Raw genomic sequence first — 12,625 nt, 5'->3', positions numbered from 1 at the left:
CCAAGAGAGGGCCTGCAGGCCAAGGGGAAAACTTTGGGTTTTCCCCCCAACACACACACGCGCGCGCACGCGCACACACACACACACACACACACACACACACACACACACAGCCCGAAGCAGTGGGAAATCTCTGATTGGCTGGAGGCAAGGGAAAGAGGGGCTGCCAGGCATGTGTGAGACCCAGGAAGCCCTTAGGAAGTAGAGCATCTGGGACCTCACCAGCACCCAGACATCACTGTGAGTGGCTTAGCTCTGTGTCCTTCAGACACTATTGATCCACCTCCTTCCTGTGCTTACAAGTTCTGGGGTGTTTTCTCATTGCCCTCGAAACACTAAAAACAAGGCCCAGAGGAAAAGTCCTTGTTAGTAAATGTATTGATTCTTAGGGAAATCATTGGATAAATTCCACTTCCATTCTTTTCTTTTTTTTCTGCGCCGCACGGCATGTGGGAATCTTAGTTCCCTGACCAGAGATTGAACCCATGCCCCCTGCAGTGGACGTGTGGAGTCTTAACCACTGGACCGCCAGGGAAGTCCCTCATTTCCATTCTTAATGTTCCACCCTTTATTGATCTAGGAACAGAAGCCTACTTCCTTAACACACACGAACACACACACACACACACGAACACACACACACACACACACGAACACACACACAGACACACACAGACACACAGACACACAGACACACAGACACACACACACACACACACACACACACACACACACACACTACCTTATCCAACAGCCAGCTTGAACTTTAAGGTAAAATCCCAGACGCAGTCAGTAAAGGGATTAAACAAGATGTTTTGCCTTTTCATGTTGTTTCAAAAGTTCCAGCTAAAACAATATGATAAGAAAAGACAGTATGACCCCTAAGTAGCAGGAGTGAACAATTGGTTGCCGGTGATGATAATGATGGTCCGAGTAGAAACTATATTAGGACAAACAAGGGAGCTGAGTAGGTGCCCACGTACAAAATAAAGGAGACTTCATCTGTCCGTTGTGAACTAGCCAGGAAACAACATAGATGAAGAAGAAAAGAGATCGGGGACTATAGGTAAATAAGGGACCTTGCAGAAACACACTGACCTTGACTGTCCTCTGACTTGGGTCAGGAGCCATCCAAGATGAGTAGCGTTTTCATGGCGAGCAGCTGTCCCATAGCCTCATCTCCCAGGCTGGATAGCCCTGTGGTGAGAGCCGCTCTGGGCCTGGTGCCCGGGCCAGGATGGGAGGAGAAAGCGGGAAGAAGCCTCAAGTTTGACCCCCCAAACACTGAAGGTTACTCTGAAGCCAGCATGGCTACCTCCCAGCCACTTGGGCATCCAGCTTCCCACGCCCCCTCTTGGAAGTGCCAGGACCCAGTGACTGCTAGAAATAGCTGGCGCTCTCAGGAGTGGCCAAGATCAGAGATGAGAAGTCAGGGTTTAATTCAGTATCTTGCTCGTTCCATGAGCCCGCTCTCTTTCCCTTGGGCAGCCCTCCATACACGGGGGGCTTCTCTCTGCCTCTGCCCTTGGCCCTCACCTGGGAGAGAACCCCACCTGGGCCACGAGGGCCTCTTGCTCCTTGTCCCTCCGGGCTTCCCGCCGCATGAGCTCTCCCTGTGCTTTGGTTTCAGCGCCCAGCAGAGGAGCACCCAGCTGAACAAGAAGAGAGCCATTCCCAACCAGGTAACCGCCCACCCCTGCGCCCTCCGTGGCCCGCAGCTCCACCCTCGGGATGGGAGGGCACTAAGGGACCACCGAGCCCAGAGATGGCACCTGGCTCATAGCACGTCCCGCCAGAAACCCCCGCCCCCTGCTCCTCCCCCGCCAGCCTCTCAAGTCCACTTAGGTTTTGATATTTTGGGAAACCAATCTGAGCGGCAGCCCTGGCAGGACCTAGGGGGCAGATTCGCAGAAGGCCCTGTCTGACATCCAAGGCCACGGCTAGAACTTGACACCAAGGAGAGGGGCAGCCCAGTCCCTCTGGTGTCTGCAGCCACATTGGGTTCCCGGGCCCAGCCCTGGAGACTCAGAGCCTTGGGGGAGGCTGGTTGTGACAGGCGGGTCTAGGGAGCCTGGGGGTGCTTTGATCCCTGTACATGGAGAAACTCAGAGCTGTATGAGGGGTTCTCTACCTTGATGTCATGCCCCAGCCAGAGGCCTTGTGAAGTAAGAACAGCTTTATATAGGCCAGTATTAGTTGCCCTTTTTTTTTTTTTTTTTCCTGCTTAAGAAAACACATCATCTTTGCAAAAATTTCTGCCATTGTCCCCTGCCTTCTCCACATCGGGCGGGGGTGGGGGTGGGGGCTCTGCTGTTTATCTTGCACGATGACAGAGCCCTCTGGAAAAGAAGGGTGTAACCACTGCATGATTTTTTTTTTGTGCTTGCCATAGGTAATACATATATTGTTGCTTTTTCATTTCGGGAGATGATAATGAATTAAATATTAACACCATGAATATAATTAATAGCATGTAATTTTTTTTTCTTTTGCTGTTTTCTCCCCCTGCTCTTCTCTCTCCTCATTTTTGTGCCTTTCCTGCTTTTTCTCCATCCCCTCATGTCCCTTACGTCTCTTTTCCTCCGCCTGCTCTTCTTTGATTTCCCCACAACCCTAACTTGCATTTTCAAAGGGGGAGATCTTGGTAAGTACTCACTTAGTGTGGTAGCAAACATTAGAGAACCTGGTAGTGGTGGAGACCATGCCACCCCATAATATCCTCCCCGCCCCCCCCCCCACCAAAAATAAATAAATAAATAACAGAACAACTAAAAATCCAGCTAACCTTTAAAAACCCCTGCCGTGGCTGCCGCCTGCCAGGCTTCTTGTTGCCCTGGGCTAAGCTGACTCACACAGACACTAACCTGACCACTGCCCCTATCTGGCGCCCACCCCTCCAGCCCATTCCTGACGCGGTTTCCTCGTCTCCTATAGGTCAGGGATGGCAAATACTCAGGCTAACACCCCAGGCCTTTCTCCCTTCACCTCCCTGGCTGGGGAAGATTTTGCTCAAGCCCTGCAAGAGCTTATTCTTGCCACTGCCACCACTCTGTTTCCAGACAACACCATGCAGAAATTTTCCCCCCCTGCACTCAAGGCAGACATTATTAATTGATCCAGCACTCTTTTCCTTGTACCTCTCTCCTGTCCTGTGCCCCTGGCAGACATCACTAATTGATCCTGGCATTTTTGTTTCCTAAGCATGTCACTACCCATTCCGTGGCAGATGTGACTAACTGGTCAAGGAATTTTTTTCCCCCATGTGATAGCTTTGCACGTGACACCCCTCCTGTACCCATGACAGACATTGATCAGGGGACTCTCTCCTGGATGCTGCCACTATCCTCCTGCCTCCAGAGAAGATACAGTGATTGATTAGGCTGTTCTGTTGCACTTGCCTCTGTCCCTTTGCCAATGGCAAACATCACTAATTGATCCTAGCATCCTTTCCCACAGTGCCCAGAATTCTCACCACAGTACTACCCATTGATTGGTGAATGGTATTTGCCATCCCTGTTTTAGGTAACACCTCCTCTCTGTGTGTGGCCCAGCCCAGCCCGGCAGGGGGGAGGCAATGCTCACTTCTGAGAGTTGGGCTTTTTTCAAGGTGCTGGCCTTTGCGCATCTGGCTTCGGCCCCAGGTCTCCACCTTGGAGACTATGGCCCGGGTCACCAGCCCTAACCGAAGCCTCCTCCCGGGTTCTCTCCCCCCATGTTGGGCGGTCCCTACTGCTGCCCTTTGGCAGGGATCTTCTGGTGACCCCGGGATCTTTCCAGTAGCTGAGCTGAACCCCTAACAGGACCTGGAAGATGCAGAAGAGGCCAAAGCTTGTCATGGTTGGGGGCGGTTGCAGGAGGAATGGATCGTCCTTGGGCCCATGGTTCCCACTTTCCCCGTGTGTCACCCTCAATCCCCTTTGAGTGGTTTCTTCCCGTCAAACAGCCCAGGGACATATTTCTCCCTGCACCCACACCCTGAGAAGTTTAGTCATTCTTTTCCTGCCAGATTCCACACCTCTGGCCACGAAGCCCAGCCCTGCCTTGTGAGTGGCTGTGGCTCCTGGGTCTCCCAGCCATGGTTTCCATCCCTGCCCAGGAGACTCACCCAGGGAGGAGGTGGTCCCCAGCTGCGTCGCTTCTCCTGGCAGCCCTTCCTCCTGCCCGCAGCGTGCCTGCCCCCCGGAGCATGGGAACCCTGCCTGCCTCTTCTGTCTCCCCAGCTGACCCTACTCCCGCCGCCCCCGCCCCCCTTTTCTAAGTCCAGTCCCTTGGGCACAAAGCTGGCTTTTGGATGAGAAGGCCCGACCACTCCTTTTCCTCTAGGCTCAGCGCCTGTGTCTGCCACCTGCAGCTTGCCCCTCCCCAGGGCGGGATTTTGTCTCTGAATCCCTTTGGGCTCTCCCACAGGCAGCTCTCTGGGTGGCTCAAGGGCAAAGGGACCTGAGCGGGGGCAATGCTTCTCCAGGCCTAACTAGCAGCCTGCTGCCCCAAGGCTCAGATGTGCCATTTCCAGCATGGCCACATGCCCTGGAGCATGACAAGGGCCCCGTCTGCTAGCTTTGACCTCTCTCTGACCCAGGGTGGAGGCAGGCAAGCCAGCTCGGCCACTGGGGGGTGGCGGTGGGGGGCACATCTGCCCCCTTGGGAACGAGGCTGCGCCTGGGAGTGTGGAGGCCTTGCCATGTGAGGACTTCTTCTCTGGGGAGCACCCAACACACACAGCCTCCCCCCCGCCCCCGGCTGTCCATCAATGACTGAAGTTTAGAAGCACCTACTCTAGACCTGGACTAAGACAAGGCAGGCCCTACCCTGCCCCTGGGGGAGTGAGGAACAGGCGGGGACAGGCACCCTTGCAGCTCTGGAGCTGGGTGTGGTTGCCAGGTGCAGGGGCTCCTTCCTGGGTCCTTTGTAGGACGGCCTCGGGCCTGAGTCTAGAGACCAGCCTTGCCCCAGGCCTGACCACCCGTCCCCCTTTGCCTGGGACTGAGGGCGTTCCCAGGACTTTGAGGGCTAAACCTAGGGACCTCCTGGACAAACCATGGTGGGTCGGTCACCCTGTCGCCAGGAATGGGACCATGACCTTGCTGGGGCTGACAGTCTGCCTGCTCCCTGACGGCCTCAAGACTCCCAGGTGCTGTCTCGTCATCCCAGGGAGGGCGAAGCCTTAGCATGGGCTGCCTGGTGGCATTTCAGTGGTGGCACCGCCTGGGCAGGGACTTCCGTGTGGTGCAGAGGCCCCTGGCCACTCTGGCCGCCTCTGCCTTCCTGGCCTCTGAGGCTTAAGAGCTCAGTTCCAGCCACAGGTGGGCGGTGGCCCTGTGAAGATTTGGTGTGCCTGGGGGCAGGACAGAGTAGATAGGATGAAGCCCCTCTTGAGACGCATCCCCTAGGGAGGCACGTGGGCCCCAGAGGCAGCCCCAAAGCCCTACCCCGCCCTGGGGGGTACAGCGCTAGCCCTTCCCCGCTGTCCATGGCCCCTGGAAGCCCACCTCCTGCAGCTTAGCCCAGCTTGTCACTGCCTTGGCCCTGGGCGTCGCTGCCTGTGCCGACTCGTGCTTCGCGCTGCCCCGGGGTCCCCGGTCCAGAGTGGTGGGAGGCTCCAACCCACAAGCGCCTCCATGGCCCGGGGAACAGGGGAGTGTGGCCTCCCCCAGGCTCCCTGCGTTTAGCTGTCAGCTGAGTCCCCCACGCAGGTCTGGGTTCCGTCTCCTGCTCAGATGACAGCGGTGGCCAGACGAGCCCCATCTAGGGGGTCTCCCAGCCCAGAACCCGGGTGTGCCAGTCAGAGAAAAGTGGGACCACGTGGCCTAAAGCCAGAGTGGGGCATGATCCTTGGCGGGTCCCCTGGGCTCAAACTTTTGTCCCCAGCCCTCTGGGTTGGAGGAGTCTCTTCATCCTCATATTCTGAAAAGAGCCTGTGGGGAGGGGATCCCTGGGGTGGGGGCTGGCCTCGACTCCTGGGCAGAGCAGGTCCCTGGGCCCACCGAGCGCCTGCCTGGGTGAGCCGGGCAGCAGAAGCAAGCCTCTGCCCGTTGCCTGCGCGACTCCTCCAGCTCTGCATCCACAGCCGCCTTCCACAGGCCGCGAGGGGCAGGGTCCAAGGGTGTCTCTGGTGCCGCGTCTCACCAAGACAAGTGTGATTCCTTCAGTCACATCCAACGTGACATCTCCCTGCCTCCTCCACAAGCCTGGGATGCCCTCCTCTGGGCCCCTTCCAGCGGGGCGGACCTTTTGCCACCTGTGCTAATGCAACCTAACCCCAAGCGCAGAGGGGCTCCCCCAGGGACCCAGTTCCCAATCACCCCGGGGCCCGTGAGTGAGCCCATGTCTGCCCGCCCGAGGGCCCCACGTTGGTCTCCGTTGGGAAGTGCTTGGGGCAAGGTGGCCTGGAATCGGGGTGCCTGGCTTTGGGCTGGAGGTGCCTCTGCCGTGGTCCCCGGTTTCCCGCCTTGCTGGGGGCGAGGGCGCTGGCCGCCGTGCTGGGGCAGGCCGGGCTGGGTGGTGGCCGCTGTCCCCTGCTGAGCCCCGCCCTCCCCCCCTAGGTGATCCGCAGGGGCTGGCTGACCATCAACAACATCAGCCTGATGAAGGGTGGCTCCAAGGAGTACTGGTTTGTGCTGACGGCTGAGTCACTGTCCTGGTACAAGGATGAGGAGGTGAGCGGCCGCCGGGGGTGGGACGGTTGGGCAATTGTGGGTCGTGCTCTCCACACCTCCCTCCTCTGGGTGGCGCTTCCTCAACTTACCGTTCATTCGGGAAAGGCTCCCTGAGCGCCACCGTACCCCACAGCTTACCATTAGGGTGGTACCAGCCAGGGCCGCAGGGTGTCAAAAGGCGCTGTGCATCCTATCCGAGCCCCTCACGGCCCCCCGTGTGCTCGTGCCTCATGGGGGCTGGGCTCCCTGAGGAGGAAAGGGACGTGGGGGAGGCTCCAAACTGATCCCACCCTTCAAAAATCACGGCAAGGCGGGGGGGCTTTCAGAGGGGGCACGGCCTGGGGTCGGGGACTCAGGTTCACGGCGAGGCTGCTGGGGTTCCATTTTTCTACAGCTAACCCAGGCTCAGCCAGGCCCTTAGCCTCTCTGGGCCTCAGTTTCCCCATCTGTGAAGTGAGGTAGAACGGCCCTTGCATCTTTTTTTTTTTTTTTTTTTTCCTGCGGTACGCGGGCCTCTCACCGTCGTGGCCTCTCCCGTTGCGGAGCACAGGCTCCGGACGCGCAGGCTCAGCGGCCATGGCTCACAGGCCCAGCCGCTCCGCGGCACGTGGGACCTTCCCGGACCGGGGCACGAACCCGTGTCCCCTGCATCGGCAGGCGGACTCCCAACCACTGCGCCACCTGGGAAGCCCCGGCCCTTGCATCTTTGAGGTGCTCCGTCGCGGTGTCTGTCTTGAGACCGTTCCGCATGTGCTCGTCCTTCTCAGAAGGATGAGGGAGGCCTCTGGGACCAGCACCAGGAATAATAAGCACAGGGAGTGGTGCCGCGCGTTGCCTCGTGCCGTGGTCTCCCTGAGCCTGTGGACGGGGCTGTGAGCGAGTGCGCCCCGTTCCCCAGCCCAGCGGGCAGCCCTCACCGGCTGCTGCCGTGCAGGTCCCTCCTCCGCCTCGGCCCATCCTCCCGTCCTGAGTGGCCCGTTTCGTGGCTTAGTTCTCTTAACAGCACAACAGTACTGTGGCCTAGTGGCCTGGGAGTGAAGCCATTCCTCCGGTGTGACTGCCTGTTGCCACGCTGACACAGGCTTCCAGGGGCCACCAACGAGGGCCAGTGTGTTTCTCTCGTTTTCCTGGGTTGCCCTGTGAGAGACAACAGAGGCGCTCCCTGTCGTCAAGGTGGTATTAGGTGGCTGTCGATTTGGGTCTGTGACAGAGGTCCCAAACGAAGGCACTTACAGAGGTGGTCTGTTTCTTGCCCGCGTCCCGGCGAGCTTGGCAGCCCTGTGCCGTGAGGCTGCCCAGGTCCCTGGCTCTGCCTCCCCCGTGGCCATCGTAACACATAGCTCCTCCTCGTGGTCCAGGATGGCTGCCCCATGCCCGTCACCACGTGGCCACAGGAGGGAAGGAGGTGCCTGACAAGGAAGGCACGCGCATCTCTCTGCTCACATGCTCCTGAATCTTTGCTTCCTCTCTGTGCTTTGCCCACATGGGATGGCACAGCCTCCAGCCCGGCCCAGGTGCCCCCAGAGGAGAGGCCGGGCTTCTCTGGTCGCCCCTGGAGCCGCCCTACCTGGCTCTTCCCCTTTGGGGTTTTGGGGTGACCCTCACACCTGGGGCTTCACTGGCAGCTGACCCCATCCCAGGACAGGCAGGCCTGTGCCCAACCATGTGCGTTTCCACCCAGGCTCAGAGACGAGACAGGTAGAACTCTGTTGGCGCCTCTGGGTAGCCCTCTCTTGTTTACGAAGCCCGTGTCCTGTGCCCGGCTCACTGGCTAGGAGAGCCTGCCGTGGTCCCACACGGAGGGCATTCTCTTCCTCCTCCTCCTCCTCCTCCTCAGTAGATACTGGCACTTCTTTTGTCAGGTAAGGAAACCGAGGTTCTGAGCAGTGACTCGCCCCCCTGTCACAGGGTGGGGAAGTGTCCCCGTGCAGTGGGTACAGGACACAGGCTCCCTGACCCGAGGCGCCTCAGCCGCACACCTGGTCCGCTCCCCACTGCCCAGGCAGGGAGCGGTTCCCACAGTGGCGGGTGTTTCAGAGTAGAATGCCGTCACCCCACTCCCCGTGAGGCCGGAGGCTCATCACTGGAATGTCCTGAAGGCTTGGGAGCCCCGAGTCCCCCAGGGGACCTTGTCTGGGTGGCTGCTTCTAAACCGGGGTTGTGCAGGACCCTGGCGCCTTCCTGGGTCGAGATTCAGACGGAGGGTGGGCGGGACCGGGCATTTCTCAAGGAACCTGCGTGGCCAGATCCGCTCCTCAAAATGGCCGGGGTGCAGTGTGGCTGGGGATGACGCTTGCACTTTTTCTCCCTCTCCTTCCTCCCCCCGCAGTCTGAAACCCAGTCAGCTCTGTGCTGCATCAGCTGTCAGATAAGCTGAGAGCTGGTTCGCACCTTTGGGCTTTGGGCGTCCCCGGGGCAGGAATGCCGGGCCTCTGGCAGTCGGAGAGGGGGCTTCCGGGCCCAAGCCCCAGCCTGGCAATTCGCTGTATGGCACCATTGGGGAGCCCACTTTTTGACTTAAGGAGGGGCCCTTCGTTTCTCCTTCATCTAGGGGTTGAAAGCAGGAGCCCCAGACCCCCCCCCTCGGGGCCCCAGAGCAGAGGCAGGGGCTGTGCTGGGAGGAGGGTCGAGCGCCGCCGGCGGTAATGAGGACCAGCAGGCCTGTGTACACCCCAGACACAAAGCTGGCTGAGATCGGGGAGGGGCAGGCGCGGAATCCTGTCTGTCTGTCTGGCCATCCCCCACCCTCCCCGCCTCCCCCAAGTTAGGATCTCGGCAAGGGCCCCGAAAATCACACAACAGGGTGGCCACCCCTGGGGTCAGGCCACCATCCTAGAGAAGCCTCAGAGAGAGGAAAGACACCAGTATTTCTTTATTTAAAAAAATAAACAAGAGGAGGTGGTTCCTGGAGGGTAGGGATAGGAGACTGATTTCCGCCAGAGTCCCCAACCCCTCAGCCGGTGTCGGGGCTCTCTCTGCCCGTGCCCAGCGCCTCTTTTCCTCCCCGGCGCCCACCCCCGCCCCAGCCCTTCTTCTTTATTCCAGAATCTTCTGTCCAGGCCTCCGGCCCGTGGGGAGCAGGGCAGCGGCACTCACCTCCTGGTCTGCCTCCCTGGGTGGGTGGCAGCGAGTCTGGGTGGGGGGCCCATCCCGTCGCGCTGCTCGCCCGAACCCAGCCTAACCAATGTGCAGACTACTGTACACATTCAGAGCCCCCTGAACAGGTAGTCTGAACACTGGGTTGGCGGGGCCGGCTGTCCGTCCCGCGGGCCCCCTGGGCAGCAGCAGGGCCGCAGCGCCCCAGCACCTCCGAGCAGGCGAGGAAGCCACTGGTCCGCCCGCGACGATCTGCTTCGTCTCTTCTGACGTGGCATGGCCGGGGCCAGCGCGCATCTGGAGAAAGTTGTGGGTTTTCAGGAAATCCTAAGGAGGCGGGGTGGGGGGGGGTGCGGGGGGGGGAGGGAGGGGAGGGCGAGGGGGTGGGGGGGGAGGGGAGGGCGAGGGGAGAGGGCGCGGGGGGCGCGGGAGGGAGGGTTTGGGTCCATGGCCTCTGTGTGCAGGAGAAGGGTCTCTTTGGGGGTGGGGGCGGGGTACATGCACGCCTCCGTGTCTGTGTGGTGTGTGTTTGTGTCGTGTGTGCGTGCGTGTGTGTGTGTGTGTGTGTGTGAGAGAGAGAGAGAGAGAGAGAGAGAGAGAGTGTATGCGTGCGTGCGGGCAGCATCAGGAAGGCAGCCTCTGTGCTCTGGGCGGAATCACACTATAAACACTTCCAGATGTGGTGTCTCACTTGGGGCCCGAAAGGACTGTGACTCAGTTACTTGGCCTTAGCCGGCCAACTGGAAGCTTCCTGCCTCATGACATGATAGAGTGGGGGCAGCAGAGGCTCCTCACAAACTTCCGGGCTGGGAACTCCTGCCCTGGCCCTTTCTAAAGCCCCCCAGAATTCTTCCCTGAGAGGTTGGAGGGCCCCGGGCTCCGCGCTCCCTGGCCTGCCTGTACCCCCCTCCCCTGCCCTGGCTCCCAGCATGAATGGGGTTCCCATCTCCTTGGCTCCTTTCCTTGCCCAGAGCCCGGTGGACTGACCGACCCTGGAGCATAAGAGTGACAGACAGACAGACGAAAGAAAACCCCTGGCGCCTCGCAAGTGCTCTGGGGTGGGCATGTGCTCGGGGCTTTCACAGTGTCCGTCCTCCCCTTGCACCAGCAGGACGAGACTCCTGCCCATCTTTGACAGCTGAGGAAACTGAGGCAGAGAGGGGCAATGACTTGCCCAAGGGCACGTGGCTGGGGAGGGGCCGGGCCCAGCTGAGCTCCTAACGCCTCAGTCGGGACTGAGCCCACGCACCAAGCCTGCCACTTGCTCCTGCCTCCCGTTGAGTAGTCCTGAAGCTCCAAGTGGCCCTCCACCCTCTGGGGGGGCCCCTGGGCCCCTTCCCCGCCACCACTGCGGCTGCTCTTGATTTGGGGAGGAACCGCCATGTTGGGCTTTGTTCTGAGGCCTTCCGGAGGTCAGGCATAGGACGGGTGAAAAGAAGTGAGCTGCTGTGTGAGGGGGGCAGGTCTCTCTTCTCCAAAGATGCCCGTGAGGTCAAAGACCAGGAGGGCAGTGGGGCGAACCTGGCTTCTGAAGTCCCACCGTGGCCCACTCCACCTGCCGCGTGGCCCTGGGCGGCCCGCTCCCCTCTCTGAGTGCGATGCTTCCCTGGCAGGGCTGTGTGAGAGGGCTCCATGGGCTGCTGGAAAAGCAGCACTTCCCATCAGTCATTGAGAGCTGATGAGGGACTAGTGGGAGTCGGAGAGGGGCGGGGGGGGGGGTACCCTGATGCTGTGCTTTGGTTTCCTGATGTAGAAAACCCAGTTAATGCTCTGCCACCTCCTCCCCCCGCCCCCAGTAAAGATTAATAGCAGTGCATCTGCACGGGCCCAGGTGTATCGTAGGTGCTTAGCTAAGAGGAGGTGGGCTCCGGAGTGTAACTTCCAGCTCCCTCCTCCGCGCCCACTGCCTGCCCCTCTATGCCTCCATCTGTCTGTCTGTCTCTCTCTCTAAAATGGGACCATATTGGTAACTCACTCGCAGGCTCATCGTGAAGAAATAGTAGTATTGTTAATGGTTTCATTCACTCAGTGGTTGGAATCTGGGTAGAGTCAAGAGTCGGCCAGTTTTGAGCATCCACTGTGTGTCAGCAGTGAACCAAACAGACAGGAGTCTCCACCCCCGAGGACCCAATGAGTCAGTCTAGGTGACCCTAGGTCAATAAGCAAGATACGCGGGGCGGCGGGGAAGACTCCCCTGGTCCAGTGGTTGGGACTCTGTGCTCTCACTGCCGAGGGCGTGGGTTTGATCCCTGGTTTGGGAACTAAGACCCTGTAAGCTGCGCGGTGCAGCCAAAAAAAAAAAAAAAAAAAAGATACGTGTTGTGTTGTGTTATGTGAGGGGAAGCGCTAAGGGGAAAAGTACGGGGAGAGTTTGAGGTGGGGTCAGGGCAGGCCTTGCCTGGAGGGTCCCTCTGTACAAAAGAGGGCACCGGGCCGGTGTTGGTGGGGGTGGGGGTGGGGGTGGGGGCATGCTAGGTGCAAAGGCCCTGGGGTAGGAGCCCGCTTGGGATGTTCAGAGTCACAGAGGCCAGCGTGGCTGGGCAGGTAAGCGAGGGGGAGGGCGGTGGCAGACTAGTTCACCCGAGCAAAAGCAGCATGGGAGGCGTCAGGTGTTGGCGATGATCCTCCCGGTAGAGTCCAGCCCAGGGCAGCCTCAGGGCCTCAGTTAAACAGCCCAGGGTGACCCCTCCCCTTTCACCCTCAGGAGAAAGAGAAGAAGTACATGCTGCCTCTGGACAACCTCAAAATCCGCGACGTGGAGAAGGGCTTCATGTCCAACAAGCACGTCTTCGCCATCTTCAACACGGAGCAGAGGTGAGTGCCCCCGACCCCGACCCCCACCCTCCGAGGTCCCAGGGAGACCGGTGGCCCCC

General features: G+C 59.6%; 1 protein-coding gene across 14 annotated transcripts in view; it reads left to right on the top strand.

Annotated features, from left to right (window-relative positions):
* DNM2 (dynamin 2) overlaps positions 1-12,625 on the top strand; it is a 96,284-nt gene that overhangs the window by 72,872 nt on the left and 10,787 nt on the right. For 8 of the 14 annotated variants that reach the window (XM_059062116.2, XM_059062117.2, XM_067032782.1 and 5 more), the window contains 3 exons: positions 1,631-1,682; positions 6,543-6,656; positions 12,457-12,566. In XM_059062116.2, the coding sequence (XP_058918099.1) occupies positions 1,631-1,682; positions 6,543-6,656; positions 12,457-12,566 (276 nt within the window). Of the gene's footprint in view, positions 1-1,630; positions 1,683-2,632; positions 2,645-6,542; positions 6,657-12,456; positions 12,567-12,625 lie in introns of all 14 variants that reach the window. The other 6 variants (XM_059062114.2, XM_059062111.2, XM_059062113.2 and 3 more) reach the window with 1 other exon arrangement.

This window comes from Kogia breviceps, chromosome 4, assembly GCF_026419965.1.
Source record: "Kogia breviceps isolate mKogBre1 chromosome 4, mKogBre1 haplotype 1, whole genome shotgun sequence".
In the NCBI taxonomy this organism is placed as follows: domain Eukaryota; kingdom Metazoa; phylum Chordata; class Mammalia; order Artiodactyla; family Physeteridae; genus Kogia; species Kogia breviceps.
This window is presented reverse-complemented; position numbering and strand designations above follow the sequence as displayed.